This window comes from Suillus plorans (assembly GCF_016647745.1).
Source record: "Suillus plorans strain S12 chromosome Unknown HD556scaffold_23, whole genome shotgun sequence".
NCBI classification, from domain to species: Eukaryota; Fungi; Basidiomycota; class Agaricomycetes; order Boletales; family Suillaceae; genus Suillus; species Suillus plorans.
The window spans coordinates 513,355-534,559 of NW_024537407.1; the positions used below are offsets into that span (position 1 = coordinate 513,355).

General features: G+C 48.1%; 9 protein-coding genes across 9 annotated transcripts; 3 read left to right on the forward strand and 6 right to left on the reverse strand.

The window, feature by feature from the left end:
- Positions 1-362: 362 nt before the first annotated feature.
- Positions 363-1,379, reverse strand: HD556DRAFT_398910 (uncharacterized protein). Its single transcript, XM_041310496.1, has 2 exons — positions 562-1,379; positions 363-509 (listed from the first exon to the last, which is right to left on the reverse strand). Exon 1 carries the CDS (start codon positions 1,141-1,143, stop codon positions 580-582), a length of 564 nt encoding a protein of 187 aa, XP_041161131.1. The 5' UTR covers positions 1,144-1,379; the 3' UTR covers positions 363-509; positions 562-579.
- A 259-nt stretch (positions 1,380-1,638) lies between these two features.
- HD556DRAFT_1235747 (uncharacterized protein) lies at positions 1,639-2,050 on the forward strand (the record flags this gene model as incomplete). The annotated part of the gene is made up of 2 exons (XM_041297771.1): positions 1,639-1,764; positions 1,820-2,050. Coding segments are annotated over 2 exons (357 nt in total), but the record flags the coding sequence as incomplete, so codon positions are not given.
- Positions 2,051-2,187: 137 nt separating this feature from the next.
- HD556DRAFT_1431819 (S-adenosyl-L-methionine-dependent methyltransferase) lies at positions 2,188-3,564 on the reverse strand (the record flags this gene model as incomplete). Its single annotated transcript, XM_041305049.1, has 4 exons — positions 2,188-2,595; positions 2,653-2,901; positions 2,948-3,214; positions 3,457-3,564. The coding sequence occupies 4 exons, from the start codon at positions 3,562-3,564 to the stop codon at positions 2,188-2,190; spliced, it is 1,032 nt and encodes a 343-aa protein (XP_041161133.1).
- A 158-nt stretch (positions 3,565-3,722) lies between these two features.
- On the reverse strand, positions 3,723-6,435 carry HD556DRAFT_1431820 (uncharacterized protein; the record flags this gene model as incomplete). Its single annotated transcript, XM_041305050.1, has 7 exons — positions 3,723-3,825; positions 4,079-5,254; positions 5,308-5,396; positions 5,546-5,713; positions 5,966-6,211; positions 6,267-6,362; positions 6,421-6,435. 7 exons carry the CDS (start codon positions 6,433-6,435, stop codon positions 3,723-3,725), a joined length of 1,893 nt encoding a protein of 630 aa, XP_041161134.1.
- Positions 6,436-7,093: 658 nt separating this feature from the next.
- Positions 7,094-9,260, reverse strand: HD556DRAFT_398091 (chaperonin 10-like protein). The gene is made up of 10 exons (XM_041310493.1): positions 8,835-9,260; positions 8,716-8,776; positions 8,593-8,662; positions 8,457-8,537; positions 8,361-8,399; positions 8,154-8,310; positions 7,845-8,100; positions 7,726-7,782; positions 7,611-7,676; positions 7,094-7,557 (listed from the first exon to the last, which is right to left on the reverse strand). Exons 1-10 carry the CDS (start codon positions 9,047-9,049, stop codon positions 7,408-7,410), a joined length of 1,152 nt encoding a protein of 383 aa, XP_041161135.1. The 5' UTR covers positions 9,050-9,260; the 3' UTR covers positions 7,094-7,407.
- A 1-nt stretch (position 9,261) lies between these two features.
- HD556DRAFT_398090 (kinase-like protein) lies at positions 9,262-11,589 on the reverse strand. Its single transcript, XM_041310492.1, has 9 exons — positions 11,151-11,589; positions 10,917-11,091; positions 10,776-10,859; positions 10,481-10,722; positions 10,201-10,429; positions 10,133-10,148; positions 9,858-10,083; positions 9,576-9,803; positions 9,262-9,520 (listed from the first exon to the last, which is right to left on the reverse strand). The coding sequence occupies exons 1-9, from the start codon at positions 11,438-11,440 to the stop codon at positions 9,481-9,483; spliced, it is 1,530 nt and encodes a 509-aa protein (XP_041161136.1). The 5' UTR covers positions 11,441-11,589; the 3' UTR covers positions 9,262-9,480.
- Position 11,590: 1 nt separating this feature from the next.
- On the forward strand, positions 11,591-14,146 carry HD556DRAFT_398147 (WD40-repeat-containing domain protein). The gene is made up of 9 exons (XM_041310494.1): positions 11,591-12,182; positions 12,235-12,345; positions 12,399-12,472; positions 12,542-12,635; positions 12,685-12,838; positions 12,889-13,012; positions 13,065-13,277; positions 13,330-13,437; positions 13,491-14,146. Exons 1-9 carry the CDS (start codon positions 11,982-11,984, stop codon positions 13,939-13,941), a joined length of 1,530 nt encoding a protein of 509 aa, XP_041161137.1. The 5' UTR covers positions 11,591-11,981; the 3' UTR covers positions 13,942-14,146.
- On the reverse strand, positions 14,127-17,180 carry HD556DRAFT_398723 (apses-domain-containing protein). Its single transcript, XM_041310495.1, has 6 exons — positions 16,860-17,180; positions 16,610-16,797; positions 15,077-16,550; positions 14,928-15,021; positions 14,323-14,876; positions 14,127-14,269 (listed from the first exon to the last, which is right to left on the reverse strand). Exons 1-6 carry the CDS (start codon positions 16,932-16,934, stop codon positions 14,156-14,158), a joined length of 2,499 nt encoding a protein of 832 aa, XP_041161138.1. The 5' UTR covers positions 16,935-17,180; the 3' UTR covers positions 14,127-14,155.
- HD556DRAFT_1366709 (uncharacterized protein) lies at positions 16,995-21,193 on the forward strand. Its single transcript, XM_041302821.1, has 27 exons — positions 16,995-17,180; positions 17,235-17,243; positions 17,300-17,309; positions 17,356-17,378; positions 17,433-17,857; positions 17,910-17,958; positions 18,009-18,073; positions 18,119-18,160; positions 18,212-18,357; positions 18,408-18,427; positions 18,480-18,501; positions 18,551-18,604; positions 18,660-18,723; positions 18,776-18,901; positions 18,956-18,976; positions 19,031-19,042; positions 19,091-19,155; positions 19,209-19,283; positions 19,333-19,343; positions 19,402-19,449; positions 19,504-19,538; positions 19,589-19,694; positions 19,745-19,764; positions 19,814-19,857; positions 19,908-19,997; positions 20,049-20,092; positions 20,143-21,193. The coding sequence occupies exons 1-27, from the start codon at positions 17,097-17,099 to the stop codon at positions 20,875-20,877; spliced, it is 2,445 nt and encodes an 814-aa protein (XP_041161139.1). The 5' UTR covers positions 16,995-17,096; the 3' UTR covers positions 20,878-21,193.
- The last annotated feature ends 12 nt before the right edge of the window (positions 21,194-21,205 follow it).

The window sequence follows — 21,205 nt, forward strand, 5'->3', positions numbered from 1 at the left end:
CTGTATCAGCGTCTAGTGGTCACCGTGCCTCGGTCAAAACGATACAACTTCAGACTTGTGGCTTACTGTCGATATAATTTCGGAGCACAGATAGGCTTTAAAAATATTGACATGTTCTGCCGATAGATCCCCTGCATACATATAGCAGGACGATTGAAAAAGGCGACAAAGCGAGTACGCATCGAAAGATCGTCGCATGTGACTCCGCCCTTTAAAAAAGGGGTTTTTTTTTTGGTAGCTCTGCAACTAAATAGATTTCAGGAATGCGAAAATGGAAACAAAGCAAAAGCCTGAGAGCTTAGAAGGGCAACGATAAGACTTGGGACCGGATCATGGTAGTACTAGGTGGCAATTTGAACTGTATCTCGATTCTGACGAAGTGGTAGGTGAGACAAGGCGGAAAAGGTGTAGCCAGGTTTTACCAATCGGATGTACACGGTCAGTCGCACATGCACGTACGGCGCTTAGTTAGATCCCGTGGGCGCATACGTCAGATGTGACATGTGAAACTTCTGAACATCAGCGCTCAGCACCCTGATTACAGAAATCGAAAGCACTTACTTCAAGTTACTTGCAATCCTAGCCCGTGCTCAGCTGACCTTTGCTAGCAAGGTATGCAGCACCTGTATCTGCCCAAACATGATAATCTGTGACCTTGCAATCGTCGTCAAAGTCCAGCACATATGTAAATATCTCGTCCCAGCTCTGCTCTGAGCTCAACCAGGTGAATCTTGCTCGGCCCTTCACCGAAACTTTCTGGACTTCTGCATCGACGATATACTCTGAAAACTCCATTCTATCAAAACTCAAAGTCGAGGCTATAGTTTTGAAGTAATCTCGTACTCCATCACGTCCGACGAAGTAACGTCCCAGAAATGGAGCAAGAATAGGTAAACCATGTTCATATGCTACGCATTGGTGTGTCGTAGAGAAATGTGTCATAAGAGCGTCTGGATCTTTCTTGGATGCGAAATCAGTGCATAAGGATTTGGCAGCGTGAAGCAAGTTGTCTCTGGTTATGCGCATCGTATTATTCGGATGATGGTTAAACGTAAACGTTGGAGCACGCTGCTTAGCAAAGACAGCCTCGAACTCACGGACATGTGAATTCGGACGACGGAGGTTCCTTTCTTTCACCCTCATTCACCTTTTAGGATTCTCACTGGCCTCTAATATGCTGAGCGACACGCTGATACCAGTGCCAGAGGAGGTTCTGAGACACCCTAGAAACAAACACAGCAGTACCCTCTCGTGAGCAGGCTACATAGAATACTTGCGACCATATGGTCGGGGGTGGCTAATGAACGCCAGGAATCACGCACAACCTACTTGCAGTCACAACATAGAGGAAGCAGTAAAGAGTACATCAAAGCGAATACTGCAGTACGAAAGTCAGATGCAAGAACTCAGTGTCAGTCTCTCCAAGTGCCCCGCTCAACGTATTGACGCTTCCACCTGCATCTAGACTAAGCTTACAGAAGGCTTGAGCAACTTTCGAGCTATGGACGGCTTGATGCAGGGCTCTCTCGATGAACTAAAGGTCAGCGATTCTCTCGTTTCTCACAGTGACTGAAGACAATGACTTGACTCTCCGAGCAGAGAGATACACAGCATGCTAAGCATGCACTCGAAGAACATATACCGTGCATCCACGAGGAACTTCACAACTCTCTTGTCTCCCTGCAGGAATTGTCACATACACTTCCACAAATTCAATCACATGTAGCTGAAATACGACGTTTATACGATTCTGGTCGAGAGAAAGTAAGAGATCATCATAGTTCTTCCCATCGAAGATTCGACTTACCAGTAAGGATAGGCCAAGACTCTCGTGACAGACCTCAGTTGGTTGAACACCGAATGGCACGAGCGTTGGCGACTTATCATCTTCACGAATCACTCCCCAGTTTCGAGGTGGTGGACTGCCACAATGCGCGTCTTGTTTGCTGCAACTTTTATAACATTTGGATGGATTGCTTGGGTGGCAATTGCGGGTGCCTATACAGCTCATAGACAAAGGCTTGTCTGGGGGGAGAGGCTGATGTCTTAGATTCGCGCTTTTCTCCGCCTCCTAATTGTAAGTAAATATTCAATTGCTATACCGGCCTCTTTTGGTGACCTGCCAACCTGTAGCATTATGTGCGATGGGATGTGCAACAGCATGTATTTAAGTTGTGGAACCTCTTCCTACGAATCCAAGGGTCTCCTGACCCAAAACAGATAGTTGCATTCCACGGCACCCCAGGGCGTAGAAGAGCGAGGCATCAGCTTCCATTCTCCACTCCATGGAATATACACTATTCCTCGCACATCCGCTTCCAATCGTGTGGGTAGACCATGAGCATACGTACGTGTTATCCAAGGTCTGGGAGATGCATCAGAGCCGAAATCGCCGAAGTCTGTTGGATTGCTGGAGGAGGAAGGCGAGGACCGATAGGTTTGGAAGAACGATATAAGCTCGGACGGGTTGACGAATTTTGAGTACGTGTGAGTCCCCACAGCTACCTTGCGGAGGACATATTCGCCAGCCAAAATTGTAATAAAATAGGAGAGTGGCGTCCTCGCAATCGTGGAAAGGAAAAGATGGCCTCCAGGCTGATATGAAGCAAATGTTAGACCTGTATTTGACTAGGTGTCCAGAATGAGACTTACTTTCACCAACTGGGCACAAGCAGAAAGGAACGCCACCGGGTTATCTACGTGCTCAATAACTTCCATCGAGCATACGACGTCGAACCGCTTGGGTTCTTTGACAAGCTGCTCTGCAGAAGTATGACGGTATTCCAATGAATTGCCCGAAGAAGACAGCTGGGGATCACCACTAGCATGTGTCGAAGCTATCCCAATGTTGGATTCAGATGCATCGATGCCAATAGTTCGTGCTCCCAGCCTAGCGAGACTCTAGTCCAATTCGTTAAGTCGTATTGAGCTGAGACTGATGGCGAACCTCTGAGAGCAAACCACCTCCACAACCCACATCCAATACATCCATACCAGTCAGCACCGCGCATTTTGATTCCAACTCTCTCCTTGCATCCTCTCCTTGGTCTTCGTATGTGGCCTCAAGGATCTTTTCCCGGATGTAACGTACCCTTACAGGGTTCATTCGGTGCAACAGCGAAAACTCCCCTTGCTCATTCCACCATAGTGAGGAAAGCCGGGAAAAATGGGCAATCTCAGTTGCATTGACAGTCGAGGACGTTGCTGCTACCGACTGGAAGCATCGAGTGCTCAGGCAAAAGCGCAAGAGGCGTGTTGTCGGTCGGACAGCTGTAGACAACATGAAGGACTCAAGCTTGGAACGGTTCAAGTTCGGGAGCAATAGAAACTCGCTAGTCACTGACGCTATCTGCTCATCATGTCGCTAAGGCTTAAGTTTGATCGATTGATCAGGGAGGTGGCCCCGCCGGCACATTTCGAAATAATCCAAGTTGCATAAATGTGACTCAATACTACTGACAATTGCAGGCCTGCAGTCCGATTCCTGCCGACACGATGCGGCCAGACGCGTGCATAGCGCCGGGCCTGCATTTGTGACTCAAACTCGTATATGTGCGTAGACATCATTCTAGCTTTGCGTGTTCTTTACCTAACACTTGCACCTGTTCCTTATAATATCCGTGTCATTGGTACCTGGCAAATTTACTGGGACGATGTATTACATGTGGCACCAATGTGGCACAGTCGGTAGAACTCTTGAAGTATAAAACGCCGCTATCGACTCACTGACATACTGCGCATTCGATGACCATGTCTGTAGTAGTGTCAGCTACGCCGATCCACATCTCTGCACTTGGCAAGGCAGCAGAAAATAGAGTGCATTGTCTAGTGATAAGTGATAGTACGGTAGGCATAGAAATCTCTGCATGCGTGCTGTATGAGTATGCGATAATTACAAGAGATAATATACACCGTGTTCATGATCAAGCTTCATGCCTCAAGCTCGCAAGCTTCAGTTTCCTGACTCTTGCGTAAAGGCCCGCCAACTTGTTGCATCCGACCCGAACCCACGTTTTGAGAATCGTGTGGGTCTACATGAAGTAACTCGTCTCTTCCCATCTGTGCTAGATCCATGGACTGAGTCTGCTCTTCACCGTGACTACTATCCTGGCCACCTGTTTCGCCTAGGACTATGGCGTCCGAGTGTTGAGCATCTTCATCCCAGTGTCCACCGTCTCGGTATTTGCCGTGCCCGAGGGTATCGCCACGTCCAGCCATCAATCCTCTGCCTCGCCCCCTACCTCCTTGCCATCCACCTCCAGAACCTGCGGTTTGGGCACCCCAATTCGGATCCTGCCACTGACTAGCTTGCACAGCATTTGTCTGACCAGTGAATGCGACTACACCGCCCGTCATTACAAACTGCATGAGTTCTTCTTGAGACGGTGTATCGCCGTAAGTACTGTGCCACATCTTTCCCAATGCTTCCCACGATGAGGGTGCAGTGAAATCAAACGTTGTGATATCAAAATGATCAAGTCCTAGTTGCTGCAGCGCAGGCGCCGAACTCGGTTTACGAGGTTCGACTTTCTGTGTAGATGTACTGGCAGCTACCGAGGGCAACTGGTCTGATACAGGTACACGATTTTCGGGTGCCGCCGTACGGGCAGGGACTACAGATGGAACCATCGGAGGCTGGAGTTGAACATCGACTGATGCAGCTCTAGGAGGAGTGGCAGAAGACGGTCTAATATCTCGTCCAAACTCGTCTTTTCCCGCCTCAGGGAGTTTCGCTGAAATTTGATTTTGGGCTACATCTCTGATTGCTGCAGGTCTCTGAGGCGGACTATACGGTCGTGGCCGCTGCCCATTGAATCTGCGCGGGCTTCGGGAACGGCTAGTTCTTGGCCGTGAAGAAGAATTCCAATCCCTATCTTTGAAACGATCGTGGTCACGGTCATCCCATCTACCCCTACCCCGACCACGACCACGAAAACCACGCTGGAATCCCCCGCGTGTGTTGGAATCGTGGAATCCATCACGCTCTCTCCCATGATCAAATTGGCTGGAACGACCCTGCCAAGAATCTCTACCAGGATCATGCTGGGCGTGTGACTGTGAGGAAGAATAAGGTTGTGGGTGAATGTTTAAATGAGATGGAGGAGGACGCTGTGACGCAGACGGGAGTTGGACTGCAGACTGCGATGGAGTACCACCATTTGGGACGTTTGCTGTCAAAGCCAGTTGTTGCAACAACGCTAGGTGCCCAGTGAGGGGTGGGGGTGGGGCAGGCACAATGTTTGGTGGTGTTTGGCTAAATCGAGAGGTTCAGAAGAGCTCCAATTCACGACTTAAGTAAATACTTACATGCGTGGCTGCCCAGCGGCTTGTGCAGCTTGTCCAAGCAGGGCCAGAAGTGTGGATTGCACCGATTCTGGAAGAGGAGGCGTTGGACCCTGGGACGGGGTAACCGATGGAGTAATTATCGGCAATGCTTGAGTTTCGACTCGTGCGATGGGAGGCATTGGGTTTTTCACGGATTCTAACATAAAAAGCAGCCAAATCGTATTTCAGTGTAAATTCTCATTTCATTTGAGGCAGAGACGCCAGCAAAAATAGCTATTACACAAGCAGAAGAAATACTTAGCGGACACATGTTTGATTCGTGATATGCACCTTTTCGAGAGTCCATCATCTCCCTCAGCCGTGTCAAAACCGGCGAAGGAAAAGTATTTGATTTGGTCCATATATCCAGAACTTTCTTCGTCTTTTCCTGTTATTGGAGTAAGTAAGACCGCGTTGCATCCGACGTGGAGGAGAGAACAGCAAAATAACGTGGTGACAATACGCGTTAGTGGCAGTATTGGTACTCGAAGATATGAGCCAGTCAGTTGAGGGCACATTTACAGCAACATCAGGCTACGCAATCACGTTGCTTGGAGTACCATACAAAGTCACCGACGACATGGATGTCGCAGATATACGCCTGACCTGTGTTTGTGAAGTGGATCTACTCGTCGCTTACCTTCGCTTCCGCATTATCAAGCGCAATCATGTCCTGGAACAGACCATCTAAAACACCTTCAACTTTGAGTAGGAAGGTGGCAGCGTTTCCAGTCCTGGAATTCATGTCACCGGTGATACCGCGCTTTGTGGCATAACTTCGGGCAGCACGTGCTAAAGCATCAAACGCATAAAGACTTGACACCTTGGCAGTACTAGACAGTGACTTGTGAGTGCGATAAAGTATCGCAACAAGCTTAGTGTCGTGCTGTCAATGCAACAGTCTCAGTGAACAAGCCTTCAAGTATGACTTTGAGACGCACCTCCACGGACTTCAGTGCAATCTCAGTCAATTTGGTCATCTTGGAAGCTGACAGTCGTTTTGCATTAACGACATCTTTCAGCGTGTTCTCGAAATCCTGAAAGAGTATAAAAATAAAATGAACATCGTCGATGGGATAAAACGTTGGCACTAACTTCAAGGTGGTTCATCACTCCCAAAGCATCAGGCGCTCTGAAACAGTACTAGTGAGGTTAGCGAGAATGTTGATGGCAAACGGGTGTCCACTGTCGACTCGGAGCCTGGCTTTTGTTTGTTGATGTTGATGGCGCTTATGCACCTTGCGCTCATTTTCCCATCACCTCGGATGTCAACTAGAGCGAAAGCGACGCTGGCTGCGTCGCTCGCATTTTCCTCCTTCGTTATATGGGCAGTTCATTACCAGCAGTCAAGGGAGCGAGAGGTGATGACTACCGTTGCTTATTATTCCATCCCTGACATTATACCTAATAGGACATGTTCCAAGGTGTCATTCGTGATGACGTTCGTCGGCTAGAGAAAATGCGGCAGCGCGAAGCAGAGTTCCATGAATCCTCTCGCAAGCGAGAAATGTATGAACAAGTACAGAATGTCGTATCAAGTGACCAGTCAAAAAAGATTTGACCAACACATGTCCCTGGTCCCGAGACGGCCATAGGTTCCTGCCCGGAGGTATCGCATCGTTGCACTGGTCACCGGGTTGCATCCTTTTGGGTTACCCATAACATTCTGCGGCAATGCATATCCTTTTTTCAATCATAGGGGACTGAAATTAGAGTTAGTATCTCATCAGCTCCGTTTCACGGACCGACGTGCACTAATAAGTTAACTGCCTACATTCGTTGTCCTTATCAATTTGAAACCGCGGCCTGGTTCGCAGGCTACATTCCCACCTGCGGTGCTCTTGACTCTGATAATCTACCAGGTAGCATGGGCTCGTTGTATATCCGACGGGGCCAACAAGCAATCACTGTAGCGAGCTGTAAGAGGCTCTTCTCTCAGAATTTTGTGAGTGAATGGCACACGGTGATCCAATCCCTGATTCGCTACAATGTTTCCACAAACAAGTACATGATAAGGTACAAGATTTAGTACCCAAACCCAAACTACGTGAATATTCCACAATTACCACTAGCCACCATGTTCTAGTCTTGAATTTGCACCTTGATCGCACCTTGAGAAGGGTCTGCAGCGACATGGAAGGCAGAAACAGCATCCTCCAGTTTAAATCGATGCGTGACCAGAGGCTTCAAGTTGATCAAACCGCCAGCGACAAGGCGTATGGCTTTAGGGTACTGAACACATACGGTGAGCATATCGAGATTATTGCAGAAGGGAGCATATGTACCTGGTTAGCATATCTGTATTGGAAACTAACATCTATCTCATTGGCACTCAGGTGCATGAACGGGAACTGAAAGTATGACAAATTGAGTGTGAGAAAATTTTGGGCTTTTACATACCACTTGTTCGTTCTTGCCGACGCCAATGATGAACACCTTTCCACCAAATTGCATTGCCTGGGTACCATCCAGCATAAGCAAAGACTCTTGACAGCATAGACAACTGCAGCGTTTCTTACATGTACTGCAGTATGCACACTGCTCTCCACACCGCTGCACTCAATCGCAACTTTCACAGGGCCATCAGCGGCGGCTTTGATCTTTTGGGCCGCGTCCTTTGGCGTCAAACCACGTTCGATCAGTACCGTACGCACACTAGGAACGAGCTTCTTTGCAAAGTCGAGGCGGCTCTGGAACAGATCGGTGATTACAATGGGCTCGGCGCCTGCAGCACGTGCCGAAAGAAGAGAAACGAGACCGATCGGTCCAGCGCCACTGAAAGACAATCAATTATAGGTCATAACATGAAATCCTGAATGCAAACACACCAGATCAAAGTGGGGTCACCAAGGCGGAGACCAGCACGCTCGACGCCCGCGAGAGCTACAGCCAGAGGCTCGCAAAGAGAACCTTCTTCGAAGGAAAGGGAATCAGGCAAACGGTGCAGCCACTCAGCAGGGTGCAAGTGATAGCGAGTTAGGGTTCCTAGAAGGCAGCTAAGCATCAATAAAAGTTGAATGTTTGGATATTCCTACCATGGAAAGGAGGAGTGGAGAAGAAGACAACATCAGGACCTGTAAGGAGATACCTCGTCACGGACTGTTTGATGATGGGTTAAAGTGGACACGTACAAGCGTTATACCTACCGACCCTGCAATATTCACAAGAAGGTTTCGAGCAGGGCACGCCGGCCTCGATTGCAACGCGGTCCCCTAGGTAGATGAGTTAGCCCTTTACATCATCAGCATGCTGGGATAGGTAGCTTACCTACTTTCCACTGAGTTACGCCCTCACCTATTTCAATGACCTCTCCTGCAGACTCATGTCCGGAACCACACTGTACTTGAGATTAGATGTTATTTTCAGCGATTCGCAATGACTGAGCCAAACCTCGTCAGTCACAACCATGGAATCACCAACGCGTCCATGCTTCCAGAAATGAACGTCACTTCTGATCACCGCAGATCGCATTAACACAACGTTCGAGATGTTGGAATGCAAAAACAAACCCGCAGATCCCAGTTGCACGGACGTGCACCAGCACTTGCCCAGGCCCTGGCGTTGGGCGGGGCTTTTCCACGAGGTGAATTTCATGATTGGGGTTATAGAATGCCGCGATGTTTGCATCCGAGGCAGGGGCCTCTCCAGGTGCGAGGACGCGGAAGGAAGGGTCGTCGAGGACCTTCCGAGGACTGTAAGTTTCTGCGTAGCCACCGTCAGGCATCGTGATCTGGATGGGAATTAGATGATGAAGATGATCTTTGGGAATCAGAATTTATGGCGATTGCATGGTGGCATCTGAGATTTATATGCAGCCTCAAACATGGTCCATTATGGCAAGATTATGGTCAGCAGGCAAAGCAGCACGAAACACACGCGACACGGTTCCGGTCCGAAGGCAATGAGGTCCGCATCGAGTTAGCCTTATTGTTCTCACCAAGCGAATTACGACGACGGAGAGTTGATTGCCAGCTGATATACAAATGCTGTCTGCAACAAAACGAATCCAATGTTCAAGATTACACAAACCCAGTGCTTCTATGGTATCGAAAGGGTATCGATCCAGGGCGGGCGAGCGAGCGGCGGAGCAGAAGATCCAATGGTACAGGTATGTCATATTATTAAAGAGGCAGCAACAAAGCGCGTGCATTCCAATCACGGAGCTTGTCCGCCAGTGAAGCGCTTGAACGTGAACCTATATCAGGATAGAGTCAGGGGTGTTAGCCGTGAATCCAATAGACATGACTTACCCCAAGAAAGCAAGATCTTTGTCAGATCCGACTTGTTCAACAACTTCGAGCTGTTCAGGAAGGTTACCGAGCTCATCAGTAGGGAAGTATGTGGTATCTGTAATCGATGATAACGCGGGCACGAAAGGCGGTGCGATATAACGTAGATTATCCCAGTCGGCTCCATAAAAGAAGGGATGGTTCTTGATTTCATTGACCCCCAGACGGGTGTTCGCCCACGTCATCATGCTAAAGCGAAATGAGTACAACGCCTTTGTTTGTACGTGAGCAGCAGAGTCGCACCTGCGAACCAGATGCTCAGCTTCCTGGCTAAGGTGGACTTCCTCCGGGAAGTATAGGTAGTTCGGCCATTCGATAATTTTCTTGTATGTATCACTTGGATTTTCAGAGCAGAATGGCGCGTATCCAACCACACACTCAAAAAAGATTGCACCCAACGACCACCAATCACATTCCTTGCCATAACCTTTTAGCATGAACACCTCTGGCGCAATATAATCCGGCGTTCCTACAAAGAGCTTGAGCGGGGCTTAAAGATTCATCATTTGGTCACTTACCGACAGTGGAGTATGCCTGGTAATACAAGAATCAGTATCGATGTGTAGTGGACTACAAAGAGACTAACCAGTTTTCGTCGGTTGGCTTTCCAAGTAGCAATTTGCTCGCGACTCATTGTAAGGTGGATAGCATTGACCTGGACGCTATTTCGGGCATGATCCTTTTGTTTGTCTTGATCTATCAAACGCTTGTAGAAATCTCCATCTGTAGTCTTGTGCAGACCAGTCGAGAGACCAAAATCAGACAGCTTTAAATGCCCGTTCTTGTCTATCAAAATGTTATCGGGTTTGATGTCCCTAGAACGAAAATTTATATGCTTATCATGAACATGGCATGTTATTACGCACCGATGAATGTAGCCGAGGTCATGAACAGCCTCAATAGCAAGAATGCACTCCGCCATGTAGAACCGCGTCACATCTTCAGAGAAAACATCGTATTTCATGAGCATGGTCATTAAGTCGCCTCCAGGAAGAAACTCCATGATGAGATATAAGTATAGTGGATCCTGGAAGGAATAAAAGAGTTGAACGACCCAGGGTGATGTAGATTCAGCCAGCAAGTCACGCTCCGCGCGAATATGAGCAAGCTATAGGACCATTTCATCAGCACAAAGCAAGAAGATGGCTTGTGCATACAGACCTGATCTCGCTTTAACATCTCAGCCTTTTGGAGGGTCTTCATGGCATAGACTTTCCCGGTGTCTACTTTCTGAACCAATCTTACCTACGTGTTAATCAAGTGGTGAGCTCAGGGAGAAATTCAGTGAATAGCCTGGCATACCTCACCAAACGCACCCTTCCCAATGACTTTGATTGTGCGAAAGTCCGCGAGACGAATCTTTGTCCGACGTAATCGTAGATGTTGTGACTCCAGCTTGCGGTATTTGCGAATTTCGCGTTCTTTCGACTCATTAGGTATCATGGCTTGATTAAGTCTGTGCTCCAGTTCTGTGCGCCTGTAAGTGTCGTCAGTGACCGTTAACTGAGGAAACGAACAAGCGACCGGCTGGCGCACCTCCCATTGCGTTCGATCGCGGCATCGACAGCAAGCTTGTAGTAAGATTCAAGCTTTAGCTTTGCAGCAGTTGCACGAGATACGGCATCAGATGAAAAGCTATCAGTGCTCCGCTCGAAATAAACGTAGTCATCGCCTTTCCTCTTGCTCGTTGAATTCGTGGAAGCAGGAGAACTAGACCGTTGCTGGCCTGATGGTGATGCGGAAAGTTGGGTAGACTGGGTAGAGCTGCCACCGCTGGTGTTCGAGCTTGCTGAAGCTACGGTCTCTTCGGACTGGCGTTGGCTCATGATGGTTCAAAGGAAAGCGAAGATACAATCGCTGTAGCTAAATTGTCGTGGTGGAAAAATCAAACACAACGAAATGGAGAACGTAAAAGATGTCTCAGAAAACCGAGTTTGTGTTGTTATGGAAGGTATACAAACTTCCAATGATTAAATTTAGTCTGCATGAGAGCAAAACTATATAATTATGTACAGCGAAAAACACACTAAACAAGGCCCAGATGACTCAATTTAAGGTGCTAGCAGCTACTGGTCCAAGCAGCGTTAGACTCGGAAACACAAAAAGGTACTTGTCATTGTGTGATTCAGACAGGTAGTGTGTTGGCTGTGAAAACACATTTCTATAGAACTGTTGCTACTACGAAAAACTGCACGTGGCTTCTGCGCGTGAGGGTGAGATGAGTGTGCGCTGGAGTAGGATAGCCCCAATTAGTAGTGGTAGCTGTTGTTTGGATCCAAAGCTCTTGCCAAACAACACTAGAATCTCAACAGACTCGTCCAAACCTATTCTTTGCCAGAACCACGTGTCAGGCCCTTCTGTTCCATTATGTCAGAGCTGACATACGATTCGTTGATGGATGATGGAAACTATCTGGGCTCTGAGCGGGCCCGGATGGAGAACAAGGTCATCCTCGATGAGCTCGAGCGAAAGAAGAAGGCGCGCAACTTAGCTGTACCAACGGACGACAATAAGGTCAAAGCGAGACTGCGAGAAATTGGTGAACCTATCACACTTTTTGGTGAACGAGTGAGTTTTACAACAGTATAAATTCATCATGTGAGATTGACTGTAATATTAGGCAGCAGATCGACGAGACCGACTGATATATGTCCTTTCACAAATAAATGCCGCAAGGGGTGATGACCACCCAATCGAAGAGGCATCCTCTGAAGAAAGCGAGGAAGAAGGGGTATGTAGCTCCTAGCTCCTACGTGATGGAGCTATTGCTGATCCAGTTTACAGGAGGAGTTTTACACCGAAGGCTCCCTAGAGCTTCTTCAAGCTCGAAGGAATCTCGCAGAATTTTCTCTGCCCAGGTTGGATTTTACCTGCCGATAGGTGATTTCAGTAAGGTGCTTACAATATCTCTTTCATGTCCTTTGCAGAGCTCAAAAGCGCGTCGCTCAGCAGCGAATAGACAGCAAAATACCATTAGGGCGCATAATCGACATACGGAAGAAGGTTTTCGCAGGGGTCAAGGTAAATGATGCGGAACTATAAGGACGTCGTTGTTCATGAGCACCCGCAGCGTTTTAGCAATATTGGTTCACAAATTGGCGACGAGCGCCCGATATCGCAAGTGCGTTTTGCACCCAATAATAAAATTCTAGCTACTGGTAGCTGGTCCGGCACCGTCAAGTTGTGGAATGTACCTGCATGCACAACTATACGCACACTCAGAGGTGAATATCCAAACTATAATAGTGCTTTCTTGTGCTGATCATAACCTCAGGTCATGGTGATCGTGTTGGTGGTGTTGCGTGGCATCCGCAAGCAACATTAACTCAAGAAGAAGGATTAGTGAACCTGGTGTCGGGTGCAGGAGATATGTGTGTCAATCTATGGTCTTTGAATAGGTGAATCCTCTCTTTGAGTTTCTTTACCCTGGAACCTCATGGTCTTCAATAGCGATGCACCGCTCTCTGTGATGAAGGGCCATGCAGATCGCATCTGTCGTGTAGCATTTCACCCTTCCGGTCATTTTGTCGCTTCTGCTAGCTTCGATACCACTTGGCGATTATGGGATGTGAACTCCTCGAAAGAATTACTCCTCCAAGAAGGCCACTCAAAGGAAGTGTATGCTGTTGAGTTCCAAGGTGATGGGGCGCTAATCGCATCGGGGTAAGTCCATGCCTTTACAACACAATATACCTTGGATAACAGGAATCCTTAGGGGCCTAGATGCTATTGGACGAGTGTGGGATCTGCGCACAGGACGCACAGCGATGGTACTCGACGGTCACGTCCAAGGCATCTTCGGAATCGACTTCTCTCCAAACGGGTGGGGTTGTCTCCGACAGCTTTCTGCCTATCTTAATGACGATTTTTGAATAGATATCAAATTGCCACTGGCGCTGGCGACGACACAATACGGATATGGGACATGCGCTCTCTGAAGGCCCTGTACACCATCCCCGCACATGTCTCCAATGTGTCCGACGTCCGTTTCTTCCGTGCTGATGCACTCCCATCATTCAAGCCCAAGGCCGAATCCGCAGATGTTTTTATGAACGAGATTACCGAAGGTACAGATGCAGACAAGAGTCATGACACTGAGGACGACGTCCAGGAGTGGAAATATCGTTCAGGGCTGTATCTAGCCAGTTCTGGATACGATGGCTACGTGAAGTTGTGGAGCGCCGACGATTGGCAGCTACTCCGCACGCTAACGACAGATTCGGGCAAGGTCATGTCTGTGGACTTAACAAGCGATGCGGAGCTGCTCGCTTCCGGTACTTACAATCGCAATTTCCAATTATTCGCTCCAGAGGATATCCCAGTGTAATAATGCTTTGCTCGTGATAATAATTGTTACTTCAGAGATACAAATGCGAGCTGACTCAACTGGCAGTGCGTATTATACGGTTGCGATGAGCAGCCCATACATAGTGTTCGGTTGGAACACGGATCTTCTCGATCCGGGACCAATAAATGAAATTATATAAGTCCATCCCTGACCTGCAATTCAATTGTAATTTTAATCAATGAGCTAGACTGAATCAGGGTAAGCGGGAAAAAAAAATTAAGCTCACCTTCTGCATGAATCCAGCCACGCGAACTATGTCCACAACCTGTGCCTCGCTCTCGACTGCCACAACGAGATTTTCCAGCATCTAAAATTCCACCTGTAAATAAACACCCTACACTTCGTGATCAAGTCACTCACATCCTCCACTTTATCGACAGGGATACCTGTGCACAGCGCAACCACCTTCTTACATTGATATTCCTTGTCAGCGCTCGCGCCCTGGAGCGATCTTAGTCTCAACTGCATGAGATCTTCCACCCGCATGTGCCAGCTTCTTAGCCGCCTTAATCGTATCAAGGATGAGACGGAATCGCCGGTGGGTGATGGTGGCTCTGTTTCCACGTTGTACGAAATTTCCATGGCTCCTGTCTTTCCAATCATCGTCGAATTAGGTCCACGCCATTGGAAGGCAGGTCCGCCCGTCTCGCGCCCATCCCGGCCCACCAGATCTGTACGACCCGTCCAGTCGAAAATATCTTCATCTAGGATAGCTTTCTCAAGATTCCGTATCCGCTGATGGACCTTATCAAGCTCTCCACATCGGCTTTGGCACAGCTGTATCTGCTTCCGCTGTTCGGAAAGCTCGCGTGTGGCTGCCCGAAGGTGAGCTTGCGTCACATCAAGTGAGTCTTGTTTTGCTTTGATTTCAGTGGAGAATTCGGTACTAAGCTCCTGGATCATCGACGTCATATCTAGGGCAAGACATCAGAGTGCCATTGGAGTATGAAACACGTAAGCCGTACCTGCAATTATGTCCTGGCTCTTCTGGATAGGTGCTGAAGGTCCAGAACGTAGTGATGCAAGGATGTCGTCGGCTCGTGCAGTACCATTGAGCTCCTGGAAGAACCGAATTCAACACCAACATCACATACACTGAATTGACACACCATACCTCGACCTCAACACCAAAGTCACCAGGTCGCAGACCCACTTTATTGGGCAATACTCGGTTAGCCCCAACGTCAATGAGCGTTCTCACCAAAGCCCTGTTGCCTACACGTGCAGCGATGTTGAGAACCGTGTCTCCGTACTCATCTTGTAAGTCTACGAGGGACTTAAAATCACCACCCTGGTTCTGTGCTATCCACAAGAAGATCTGATCGAGATAATATCGAGCGCAGACGGCGCGACCTTGTATACCCGCCAAGTACATGATGTGATGCAGCACAGATTTTCTGGACGTGTCAAGCGTGCGGATAGAGGTGTGCAGAGAGGAGATAAGGAGATTGAAGCATTGTTGATCGAAGTTGTGCGTGTCAATAGATGCACGCATGAGCGGTGTTTCGCCGACAAAGTTGCCGCGGTGTATGTCCGCGCCAGCTGATATAAGTTGAGAAACAGTCTGTTGCCTACCCATGCTTGCAGCAAGGTGCAGAGCAGTGTGACCCTTGTCATCTAAGATGGTGTCTATATCAATAGGAGAAGACATGTCTGGTGTTAATTCGCGCAGGAGGTCGAGAACGGGCGCGGGGTCATCTTGTCGACAAATAGTAGCGATGAGTCTCGTGCGACGGGCGTCTCGAAGAGCAGAGGGGTCGCGAAGAGTATGAGGTTTGGTGGAGAAGCGAAGACCAGTACCGTCAACGTCAGCACTATCAATCAACTTCCCACTTGCAAACGTCGATATGCTCGGTGGACGCGAGACGGCATTGTTCGGATGCGGCGAACCGACGTTGATACGTGAAAGTGGACGAGTCGGAGGGAGAGCTGCCATTGACTGTGACATGATCGATGCGCTAGACAACGTTCTGCGAGATGCTTGAGATGCATCTGGTTGTGGGGTAGGCTCATTACGAGCGCGTTTTGTAGGGGATGGCCCATCTTCGTCGTTCGCTTGAGTCACAACAGAAGGCGGACGGGATCGATCGGATATTTGTATATCTGGTGCTTCCAACAATGGGTGTGAAGATCTTTGGGTGGATTGTTGTGTAGCCGGGACTACTTCAGAATCAGACCGGGCTCGTTTCAAGGACTGGATTGGAGGTGGTGTTGGGGACACTCCTCCGGATGATGGTGACTGCGCGTAGCCACTCTGGTACGGTGTCGAAGAGTATGTCGATTGTCTAGTTGGAGCGAGGGAAGATGTGGACGGAGTAAATAGGCCTTGGGCGCGCCCCTGGTTCAAGAGGCGAAGGGCAGAACCTGGCATGATGGGAGGTGGAGCTAGACCCGATTGTGAGTAGCCTCCAGAAGTACCAAGATTTGGGAAGGATGAGGCAGCAGAGAGAGGTCGCGGAGATGCGGTTGAGGGTACCGTTGGGAGCGACCCAAGGGTGTTTGTGCTAGGTGTGAAATCGAACAAAGGAGCTAGTAGAGGAGCAACACCATATTGCGCAGCGATGTCGCGGCCTCGCTCCAGTGGAATCCTGATAACATGTCATGTTCAGTCCATACGACTGAATTAAAATTTGATGATTGCACGAACCATGTTCCTTGATATTTCCCGTAGCCACCCTGGACGATTTCATGCTTACCTGGCAGAATTTCTTTCTCGAGGATTTTAGTACGCCTACCCTTCTCGATACCTGCGACCTTGAGAATCTGAGTAGCATTGACAAACGAATCACCGCGTCTACGCATCACAGCGATGCCTCGGACCATACACTCATAAACCTACAGCGTGACGCGACCGTGTCAGCCACCATTAGTATATTAAGAAAATGGCGTCAACTAACCTGAACCGACGAATAGACAGCATTATATATTTTTACCTGGGGCGACTGCCCTACGTTTCGTTGTACGGCCTGCATGCAGAGTCAGGCCCTATTGGTCACGGTCAGAATATCTGGCGTCGGTGGGAGTCGCGTTCGCGTGATGAGACGCGTGCCATGCCAAGCATGTCGGAGCTCAAAATGTAGCAGATACGCCTAATGACCTCCTCCCTCATGTCATTGTCAAGTTAACATCAGACTATGGCAGAAGCTCAGCCGGAAATGCAGCCACTGCTGGCTCATGAAGATGTCGTCGTTTGGCCCATCATCCATATGATCCGCGGGGTATGCATTGATGCATCATCTCCACAGAAGAGTCTACTAACATTTGCACCACAGGACGTCACAGTATGCTTCTTTATACCTTCAAGCGAACTCTTTTACTAACACTTATACGATAACAGCACTACATAGGCAAGTCAAATTAAGTGTTACAGTGCTGTACTGACAATGTGTACAGATACACCCCTGACGCTGGAGGCGGTCAGTGTTCACTTTCTTCTGCTATAGACTAGGTTCTAACTTGGACGGGGGTAGTTAACTGGGCCTGATTTGACCTACACTCTCGTCCGTCCTCTAGAGGAGAAATATAACGCGATTCAGCGGACTGGAAACAAATCCGTCGTGTTTTGTTTCCTTCTCAACCGCGTCTATTTCATACGTGACCAGAAAAACTTGACCACGGGACCGCTGTCCTCCTCGCGCGCCATGCTATGCGAGATACTCGCTATTCGTTGCCTAAGAGATAACGGAAGCAGTATGCTGAACATGGCACTTGTCCTGACGACTAAGTGGCAAGTCTGGTCAGGTGCTGACCCTCATATAGTCGAAATGGCAAGGGAGGAACGTGATGACGATCTAGAGGAACGCGTCGGAAATGCAATTGAGATGGCCATCATAAGCAAGGCAAGGCGCTTCATCAAAAGTTCCCCATGCCAAAAAGTTATCGATGGCATCTGGATGTGTGTCGATTATTTTAATCGTCGTCTCACGTGTTGACATGTTCCTGCTTAGCGGTAAATGTGTATACCAGGCGAAAAGTAGTCATTCAATACTGTCCGATGTAAGCCATCGTACTTTTACATGCTTCATCAGCACTAAATTACGATGCAGACATACAAACACAAGCCCATCCATTTCTACGATCCACACAAGGCACCTTTGTTGGACCATTACCGGTATGCAGTATGTCTTCGTCACGAATTGGAATTCATCTGTTACAGGCTCAAAGTCCCTGCTATCCGCTCTGTCTTGGATTACTTCAAGTAAGGCTCAATAAGTATGTTTTTTTTCTCGCTAAATCGAGTCCCTACTAGCTTCCTCGTCTTATTCATCCTTTTTGTGGTCGCTATTGAATTAAACGAACCCTCGAGGATTAATATCCCTGAAACTTTCTTTATGTTATATGGCCTCGGTTTCGCGCTGGAAAAGCTTGCAACCATGCAGGAGCATGGAATCACAGGTAGATTTTTGCGCTCACAAGTTCGAGCAGATTCACTCATGTACCTGTAGTTTATTTCAAGGGCACTTGGGTAAGCAAAACTATCCCACGAAGAGATCTCAAGTGGTTGACAGCTTGCAAAGAATGGGTTCGACCTAGCATTTGGTAGACTAACTAATGAAATGCCATATAACTTACTCACGGTCCTCTTTAGTGACGACATACTGTGTCTACGCTTTTTTTAGACTGTATGGCGTGTATGGGCACAGTGGGTCAATATGCTATCACCCACACTCGTCCTAGATAACAGGTTATATGCGCAGAACATTGGGCCCAGGACCTTGGAACCGACTTTCTGGCTGTCATTGCATGCTTAATGTTTCCAAGGTGCTACTTAATACCTTCAGTTGGCCTAGGAAGACTGACGCACGTTGTTTAGGCTCGCCTTCGTAACACTCAGAAATAATTTGATGGTTTTATCGCTCCGTGCAATGATGATGCAGTTTGTTGCTCTCATGTTGATCGCCGCATTCTGCTTTTGTGGGTTCTTGTATGCTCTCTGGACGTGAGTGCAGCGGTCTTTATGACATCATTCCTCTGTTTATTTTGGCTTCTCCAGGTTGAGTCGTAATCACGCTCGGTCTGTATCATCACATGTGATAAGGGGCTAATTATATTGACTGTTTCTCATCAGGTATTCAGCAGGGTAAGTAAGCAGCTGTTGAATATCACAATAGTCTGTAATGCTCTGTAGAACAATCGCGTGGTGGATGCTTGACTTGTGGTTCGGTCTTGATGCCAGTGGCTTTGACAAAGCTTGTAAGGTTTCGTTCTTCTGGTGCTGATCTATGATAACGAATTTATTTCATCAGTTGAATTTGACTTTGTGTTCGGACCTATCCTTATGATCACTTATGCATGTCTAAGCAACACTCTACTACTGACTGGTGAGTTGTATGGTCACTCGTGTATATAATTGCTAAATATCTTCTCTAGTCCTCGTTTCTGTACGTTTACAAAGAAGTGGCAAGCTTGACTCGTTGAGAAACCAATACATTCACATAGATTCTCTCAAATACCTTCGCAAGGATCAACGAGGATGCCGCAGCGGAGGTAACATTCTCAAGCATGACCATATACAATTTATTGATTCCATTTTCGATATAGGCGATGTTTAGAAGAGCCGTGTCGACGATTGAGGGGCAAGTGGTATTTGAAGTTGCTTGCGTGCCTGCTGACATCTTGCATCTAGTGTCAAGGCCGACTCTTTATTTTCATACCAGCCTCCAATAAACCTACTGGCTCTTTTCATCCTACTTCCTTCAAGCTATGTACTGTCACCGAGGTGGTTTCACAAGGTAAGTCCCGTAGCCCGTGTATTGCAATTAGCGATTTGAATGGGATCTAGGTCAACGTCTTCATGATCAGGTTTGTGATTATCTACTGTTCTACACCTTCCATTGAAGGCTTGATTCAGAGCCACGAATTTCCCGATCTTGCTCATCATTGCTTTGTACGAACGTGAGCGATTAGAGCCGCTGAAATCCATTCTCTTTATTGACTCTATCAAGGCCAATCCAAGAAGACTGGCTCGAATGGGTTCTATGAGACCATCACTTCTGTGGCGGAGAAGGTGTTGCCACGTCAGTTGAAGCGGATGTGTAAGTTCCGTAAATTATTTACATCGTTTTCAAACCTGAACGTCATTGCAGCGTTCTTCGAGGGACTGGTGGGTTCAGCGAGCACTATTGACATTGTGAGTGAACTTTCCTCGGTCACGTGGGGCTTATTTGATGCTTTTTTCAGATCTTTGAAGTGGAAGAAGAAATAGACAACAGTGCATTAGACACCCGGGATTACGGCGACCTTCCTCCAGCAGGCGCTATGGCTCAATGGCGTCCACCTCGAAAGTCAGACCACCAGACTTCACTTCGTCCTACTCGCTCTCTCAAAGAGTTGCAATCCCAACTACAACCTCCGCCTCGATCACAACCCGAAATAACATCAACACACGCACGGCCGCCGTTACCACAACAGCTCGGACCTCTGTCACACCAGGCATCCCAGTCATCTGATGCCTCTGTTCTTCGTCGACGTGTCAACTCACAAATAAGTCGCGCCGATATAATGCAAAGCATCAGTCCACTTGCACAGGTCTTCCAACCTTTAATAATGGACAATGTCGATGATGACACAAAGGAGGAAACTCCGCAGTCTACTCCAGTACCCCTCATTAGCTATGGCCCAGCCAGTCGCAGGCTGGCATCAATGCAATCTGTGAGGCGTCCTGATCCGATACCTATCGCTCAGCGCAGACCTCCTCGGCCTGTGATTAATACGCATCCCGAAGTCTTCGATGGTCCAGGATCGCTCTCTGCCAGCCCGCAGCTGAGCACACAACCTGAAACTGCTGAAGAGGCGGAGGAAAACAGCTTTGAGGACAGCAGTATGATTCGATGGCTCGAGCGTATGAAGCGGATGGAGGAGAGGCAGATACGCATAGAGGATTTGCTTTTGGAACTGGTTGGGCGCTCCCAGTGAGCATAAGTGAGTGGTCAAAACTTGTAAGCGAAACTTGACCCACACCATCGAATGCAGTTGACAAATTGTGCAGGTCGTGTTGGACAGGAAACCGACGAGACTGGTGGTTATTATGCAATGCTGTTGTCGAATAAAAGTGTTAGCAACGGAATCTCCGAATGTGTCTAGCCCATGAAACAGCATTAATTCTGGTGATATACATCATTAAGAAGCCCTCGAGCACAGAGTGTGCTGGGATGAGCCTGCTAATCACTCCGGGTGAAAATTGCACCGCACGGAGATTGACGGAAATCAATGAAATCTGAAAAAGTTGAATGTCCGTAGATAC